This window comes from Palaemon carinicauda, chromosome 4 (assembly GCF_036898095.1).
Source record: "Palaemon carinicauda isolate YSFRI2023 chromosome 4, ASM3689809v2, whole genome shotgun sequence".
Classification (NCBI taxonomy): Eukaryota; Metazoa; Arthropoda; class Malacostraca; order Decapoda; family Palaemonidae; genus Palaemon; species Palaemon carinicauda.
Window position 1 is genome coordinate 109,095,529 of NC_090728.1, and position 8,141 is coordinate 109,103,669.

The following is an 8,141-nucleotide window of genomic DNA, read 5'->3' on the forward strand; positions in this document are numbered from 1 at the left end:
GCCCTTCCTCATGCTGCCTCCAACAACCTTCTTCCCACATACATCACTTGCAATCCCAACAAAATTTTCTTTTACTAACTTCCACTCCTCCTCTAAATTACCAGTTTCTCTTACTCTCACCTCGTCATATGCCATTTTCAACCTTTCCTGATATTTACTTTTTACCCCCGGTTTTATCAGCTCTTCAACCCTCACTACCTCCCTTTTACATCCACCTACTCTATTCCCCCACTCTTTTGCTACAACTAATTTTCCTTCCACCAAAAAATGATCAGACATACCGTTAGCCATACCCCTAAATACGTGCACGTCTTTCAATCTTCCAAACATTCTTTTAGTTATCAACACATAATCCATTAATGCCGTTTCTACTACTCTTCCATTTGCCACTCTTACCCATGTATACTTATTTTTATCTTTCTTTTTAAAGAAGCTAGCACTTATTACCATCTCTTGCTCAACACACATATCTACCAGTCTCTCACCACTCTCATTTTCACCTGGTACGCCATACTTACCAATGACACCTTCTACCTCTCCAGCGCCCACTCTAGCATTTAAGTCACCCATAACAACTACATAATTCCTTCTACTCAGTCCTTCTACACACCTAGTTAATTCATTCCAGAACTCATTCCGCTCTTCTTCACTTTTCTCACTACCTGGCCCATACGCACTAACAAACGCCCAACATTCCCTACCCAATCTAACCCTTACCCACATTAACCTAGATGATATCTCCTTCCATTCCACTACTTTACCTGTCATCCATTCACTCAGCAATAACGCCACACCCTCTCTCGCTCTTCCCCTTTCAATCCCAGACACTCTACCAGACATTTCACCAAACATCACTTCACCTTTTCCTTTCATCTTTGTCTCACACAAGGCCAATACATCCATCCTTCTACTTCTAAACATACTTCCAATCTCACATCTTTTACTCTCTATCGTACTACATCCACGCACATTCAAACACATATATATATGTATATGTATATATATATATATATATATATATATATATATATATATATATATATATACATATATATGTATATATATATGTATATATATACATATATATATAAATAATATATATATATATATATATATATATATATATGTATATATATATATATATATATATTATATTATATATATATATATATGTATATATATATATATATATATATATATATATATATATGTATATATATATATATATATATATATATATATATATATGTATATATATATATATATATATATGTATATATATATATACATATATATATAATATATATATATATATGTATATATGTATATATATGTATGTGTACATATATATATATATATATATATATATATATATATATATATACTTATGTATATATATATATACATATATATATATATATATATATATATATATATATATATATATATATATATATATATATATATATATTCATATATATATATATATATAAATATATATATATATCGTTTAAATCATAAATCGGCATGAAATAATTGACGTTTAAAAACCGACACAACGGGAAAGCACATCTATTTATAGAAACTGAAATCAGACAATGCATGTATCGTAGTGTTCAGAGAGCGACTTCCGCTTGACCTACATGTACGCTACGAGTTGAAATCTCGATTCCTACTTCAGCTAAGAAAATAAAAAAAAATGGTACTTGTATAATTTCCCACCAGTACGATAGGTAGTATTGAATAAACATACTGGTTAGAAGATTTGTGAAAAATTAATAAGCGTACTGGGTGGAAATGGAGCGTACCGGTGGGAAGAAATTTGAAAAATTAATTAACGTACCGGTGCGTTTATTTGATACTTCAGAGTAAAGGTAGGCCTCCTGTGCGACATCGCGTCACGATCGGAATCATGACGAACCAACCAGTACAATAGGTAGTATTGAATAAACATACTGGTTAGAAGATTTGTGAAAAATTAATAAGCGTACTGGGTGGAAATGGAGCGTACCGGCGGGAAGAAATTTGAAAAATTATGTAACGTACCGGTGCGTTTATTTGATACTTCAGAGTAAAGGTAGGCCGCCTGTGTGACATCGCGTCACGATCGGAATCATGACGAACCAACGCTTTGCTGACAGCGGGCTGATAAGACTGCATAAACGTTGAGAGTTGCTGCTTCATGTCAAGCAGCATAGATCAATTAGGATCAACCTTGGACGAAACAGGAGTCGAAACTTCCATTGCGAATTCGCCTTCTTCATCGCTCGCATAACGCTCCACATTATCGGGAGATGGAATCCAGTCTGATGGAAGCGGAGGTCCATGAACCGTAACACCAAACTCAGGAATAAGCTCTGACTCAGTCTGAAAAATCCCCTTGTCAATTACTGACATTTTGTTAGGACGTTTAGGAGGAGAACATTGAACAGACGATTGAAAATGCTCTGGCGAGTCCCAATGGCTACAGCCAGGCACTTGCGGTGATGGATCGCGTCGCTGCGCGCCTTCATCCGCCTTTCTTTTAAGGGGTCTGGAAGTATGACGCCAGACTTTGCCATGCGTAGCTTCATCTGAGGATGAGGATAAAAAACTAACCTCACCTTTCCCATGGTGAAGGTGAGCGATCTGTGACATTGAGACAACAGGAACGCTCGAGGGCACGTCTGCGAGAGTGATGACGCCTCTCGTTCCCTTTCGCCGCTCGACTTTACTTCTCCCATGGGTTCGGGAGCTTGAAAGAGGTCTAAGGCTAGATGAACGACAAGATTGCGCAGACGCACCCTCCACATCACTGAACACATTAAGAGCACTTTTAATATTACTGTACCACTTTTAAGTTGATTAATATCGGACATAAGTTGGTTTCTGTCAGCTGCTAGCGATTCCACCCTTAAACCAAGAGCCTGGATCGTTGTCATCATATCTTTCATTGTAGGCTCAGATTGAACAGAATTAGGTTCAGGATCTACCATTACAGGGGAAGAATTAGGTTCAATGATATTAGAAAATGATAAATCTTTAGATTGAGAGGAACTACGCCTAACTCTATCCCTTTCTAGTTTGCGAGAGTAGCGCTCATAAGCCAACCACTCACTCTCGGATAATTCAAAACATTCTTGACATCGATCTTCAAAAATATAAATTTTACCCCAACATTTAATGCAAATCGTATGGGGATCAACAGAGGCTTTTGGAAGCTGAGTTTTACACCCTTTCACACACTTCCTATATGAAGGGGAGGGGTCAGCCATTTTGAAAAGTAAATAGAGATCAAAGTCAAGCAAGGGTAAAAAAATAATCCAAATTCAATAGGTATTCAAGAGAATCCGAAAGCGAGTCTAATAATGCGAAAGTCAAAACCAAATAACAACTGTACATGACCAAGAACACTGTTAATTCCAGGTAAACGGTGAGTGAATTCCCAAAGCTGTTGCCAATATGGCGGCAGAAGAAAATCTGATACTGGGAGGAAAAGTTCGGCCTAGCTCCGTGGTGGCGCTAGTGTATACCTGGCATATCGATGCGATTGCTGCGAGTTTTGAATTTCTGCTGGACAGAAGAATAAAGCTATTGTTATATAACCAGCGGGTAAGTTTAAATGTTTAAAAATACAAATTATCTACGAATTTGTCATTTTGTTCTTGGTAGGAATATACCGGATGCAGCCTACCTGACACTGGATTCACCCCGAGAACAGTTGGTGTATGACCGTACTACTATTCTTCAGTTGTCTTCCAAGGTAGTCTCAGTCTCCTCACTGCATACTGAGACCACTGTTATGAAGGTAACTGATCCTGAACCTGATTGGGGAGTGTTCTCCAGAAATGCTCTTCTGTCTTTTAGTCAGGTGTCCAAGATCCAATGAGATCATCGACAGATTCAATCTGTCATTAAGATGATCTACTCGGGGGTTCCTGCATCTCAAGTTCCATGCTCCTATCTACCCTATAGGAGATGTTGGTCGGACCTGGAAGTACACCAGGGTTTGCTAGTAAAGCGGAACCCAGACGGTTCAGTCGTCCCAGTAGTCACCTTCAATGTCCTGAATGACCTAGTTGCCGAGACACACCTCCAGAATGCTCACTGGGGATCGGAAAAATTATTGCAAAGCTCCGTCGACTCATCTGGCACAGATCTTTGATTAATGTAATCAGAGAAATGTGCCGGACGTGTTGGGAATGTCAGACTTGTAAGATCTCAATGGAGGTGGTTGCCCCGCCGACCTTGAAAATAGTGACCGCTTCTCCCTTTGAATTCTTTGAATTGGTTGCTATGGACCTTGTGAGTCTCCCAACAACCAGTACTGGTTTTATTGGGTGTCTGATGGTAGTCGACCATTATTCCAAGTGGGTGACAGCAGTACCCATAAGGAATAAGAAGTACAATATGCCAGGCGCTAGAAGATCGAGTTTTTCCTGTTATTCCTCGTGTTCCAGTCCGGATATTGACTGATAACGGCCCTGAGTTTATTTCCCAGGAATTTACTGAGTTGTTGGAGCGGTATAATGTTTTACATGTGAAAACAACTCCGTATAAACCCTCTAGTAATGATGCAGTGGAGCGGGTGAATCGTACCATTGGTGAGTTACGGGGGGGGGGATTTCTGGGGAATCTCAGAAATGAGACCAGTACTTATCCCGAGCAGTTCTCAGCTACAACCATTCTCACCACACTGAGATTGGCTGTACTCCAGCTGAGAACATACTGAAGGGTGCTCAAAATGTTGATAGTACCCCATTACTGTACTGTCAGCAGAAACAAGAGACCCATGGGCTGAAGGACATCCTCAGGACAAACCGTTTAAAGAGGGCTCTATGGTGCTTAAGAAGGTGCACCTGTTGGGACACCTTCTAACGAAAAAGCTCATCCCTGGGTTTGAGGGGGTATTCCGTGTTACTAAGGTACATGAGAATAAGGTCACCTATGAGCTGTAGAGACTGCCTGATAGTGAACTGGTAATAGCTCACCATATCCAGTTAAAGGCCTGGTTTGAACCTCCTGTTTATCTTAGGAGGCACTTTCTCTGGTATCCGAAGGGTCCTGATCCTGTGACAGGGACTCGGAATAGTCCTGGACTCGTGGAGGATAGTTCTACTTCCTCTGAAGTCTCTGAGAGTTCTGGTTCTAGTAGCGATGGTGATTCCTATGGGGTGGCTGCAATAGTTGCATCCTACCTTTTGTCCCGAGATTGTAACAAGTCTCGACGACAAAGGAAAAGTCACCTTCCTACTAGAGCTATTACTCAGCCTAAGCCTATTCTTAAGCCAGCTAGGACTTACAAGAGGAAAAAAGCACTGGATGCTTGTTTATATCCTCCAGAAAATTATGATAAGACTCCTGTATTAAAGCCTGAATCGTTTCGAGATCGTTTGGTCCTCCAACTGTGGGAGAACAGCCCCACTGAAATGTGTGAAACCCAATTTTGTTTCCCACATCGGTGGTTCACTCTCCTGTCCCTGAATTTCCAACGCCCCAGTTCTCAGCTTCTTCTTTCCGAGAGAAAGGCGTCGTTCATCCTCCACGGAGTTGGGAATTCTGGGAAGTTTCCAGTATTCCGTTATTGGAACTACTTTCTGTTGGTTCCAAGAGTTCCAGTCCAGATTGGTCAAGACCTGCTACTTTAGAAAGCCCTGTTTCTGAATCAGCAGTGTCTATTCATCCTGATTATGACTTTGTCGGCTTTTTGCCACCCGACTGTGATGACCAATTGTCGCCTGAAGATCCCACCTCTAGTGGATTTAGTCCCCCATGGACTAGGTCAAAAGGGCTTGTTTTTTACATATCTTTAGTTCAGCTTCACGTCCTGGAGTGGAGACCTCGTCTCACTGACCAGATGAATACTATGGAGGGAACCATCCTCCATTCCTGAGTCACCTCAGAATTCAAACCCTTTTCGACATTCTGATGGTAGATTAAATCACCGGTCAGAGCTCGAGGCTGAAGTGGCACAGTCAGGTGTATCTAACCTGAACGCTACGACACTGTTTGGGTCGCCCGAAACAACTTTGCCCTGAGTCATCACCTGATTTTTCGGTATTTTTATTGTCCTCTTCTGAGTCTACGGATTCTGTCTCTGGTTTACCTCAAAGAATATTGATCACCCGCAAATACCAACTGTTATGCGAGGTTATCGATCGTTTAAAGACACCCAGCCTCTACCTGGAGAGTCGCCGGCTTAGCCTGTCTCCGGTGCTGTGAGAAATTAATATGGCTCGCCAACAGATTGTTGAATCCCAGCGCATGTCCTGAGACAGAATTTGGGGATGTGAACGTGTTTTGACGTTTCCACACCCCAGCTCGAAGAACCTGCGTCACTGAATAATTTCTTTTGAAGGCCAGTGACGTAACTATGCCCCTGACATCATGTGCTCTGGGGCGACGTGACGGAGGAGGGTCTGGATTCAGTGCAAGGTCAATGACCCAGCGAATCCATGCAAAGATGGTGTTCTTGGTGACCCTCCTCTTAGTCCTTCCTGTGCTGACAAATAGTGCTGGCACACGAGAACGAGCTCTGGCTGTTCTCTTGAGGTACAGCCTCAAACTCCTTACTGGGCATAGTAAGAGATGGTCAGGGTCATCTGTTACAGTACGGAGACTAGAAATACGGAAGGAGTCAAATCGAGGATCCGCTACTCCTGGGTTCTGAGTCTTAGCAATAAACTCAGGGACGAAGCTGAATGTTACCTCTCCCCATTCCCTCGAATGGAAGATGTCATATGAGAGACCATGAAGTTCGCTGACTTGCTTGGCCGAGGCCAAAGCTAGCAGGAACACCGTCTTCCAAGTCATGTGGCGATCTGTTGCCTGGCATAATGGTTCATAGGGAGGTCTCTTAAGAGACCTGAGAACTCGAACCACATTCCATGGGGGAGGTCTCACTTCTGACTGAGGGCAGGTAAGTTCATAACTCCGTATGAGTAGAAAAATTTCTAGCGATGAAGAAATGTCCACTCCTTTCGGTCTGAAGGCGAGGCTTAAGGCCGAGACTGATAGGCGCATTTCTTCACGCAAATACAAGAGGAACTCCGCTATTGCTGGGATAGTGGCACCGAGTGGAGAGATACCCCTTCCACGACACAAACCAAAGAAGACTTTCCACTTTGCCTGGTAGACTGCTGCTGATGATTTCCGCAGATGTCTAGACATCCTAATCGCATGAAGTCGTAGCGAAGCTACGGCTTTGTGGAAGATGTTGGCGTGAGGTTGTTTGAGTAGAATGTGTCATGGAGGAAGTTCTCTTGGTGGCTCCGTTAGGAGTTGCAGAAGGTCTGGGAACCATTCTGCGTGATGCCATAGTGGAGCTATGAGGGTCATTGAAAGATTGACCGATGTTCTGGTCTTGTTGAGTACCCTCCTCATCAGACAGAATGGGGGAAAGGAGTAAACGTCGATGTTGTCCTACCATTGTTGGAAAGCATCTTGCCAGAGAGCCTTGGGGTCTGGGACTGGGAAACAGTACAGCGGGAGCCTGCAGTTCAGGGCCATTGCGAAGAGCTCCACAGTCAGAGAACCCCACGAAGTCAGGACTTTGTTGGCTACTAGATGATCTAAAGACTACTCGGTACTCACTATCTGAGATGCTCTGCTCAGGTTGTCAGCGAGCACATTCCTTTTGCCTGGAATGAAGCGTGCCGATAGTGGTATCGAGTGGATTTCGGCCTATCTCAGTATCTCTACTGCTAGATGGGATAGTTGCTGCGAAAAAGTACCTCCTTGTTTGTTGATGTAGGCCACTACTGTGGTGTTGTTGCTCATCACCACCACAGAGTGACTTGCCAGGTACTGTTGGAACTGGTGAAGGGCAGAAAGATGGCCTTCAACTCTAGGAAATTTATGTGGAGGTACTTTTCTGACTCTGACCAGAGACCTGAGGTCGTGTGGTTCAGTACGTGGGCCCCCCACCCTTTTTTTTTAAGCATCTGAAAACAGCATCAAATCTGGGGGGAGGACTAGAAGATCCACTCCCTTTCGTAGATTCTCGTCTGTCACCCACCACTGGAGGTATGTCAGTTCCGCAGGTTCCATGGGGACCTGGATGTCCGGGGAGTAGTATGCTTGATTCCACCGGGACATAAGTCACCACGCGAGGGATCTCATCCTGAGGCAACCATTGGGAACTAGACGGGCCAGCGTTGAAA

The 8,141-nt window shown here is 42.8% G+C and overlaps 1 protein-coding gene across 1 annotated transcript in view; it reads right to left on the bottom strand.

The window, feature by feature from the left end:
• The window catches only part of LOC137639606 (fap1 adhesin-like), a 124,801-nt gene extending 121,547 nt beyond the window's left edge, over positions 1–3,254 (bottom strand). Inside the window, exons 1-2 of the mRNA XM_068371865.1 lie at positions 2,604–3,254; positions 2,215–2,367 (exon numbers count right to left, since the gene is read on the bottom strand). Of these exons, the coding sequence (XP_068227966.1) occupies positions 2,215–2,367; positions 2,604–3,254 (804 nt within the window). The remainder of the gene's footprint in view (positions 1–2,214; positions 2,368–2,603) is intronic.
• Positions 3,255–8,141: the final 4,887 nt, after the last annotated feature.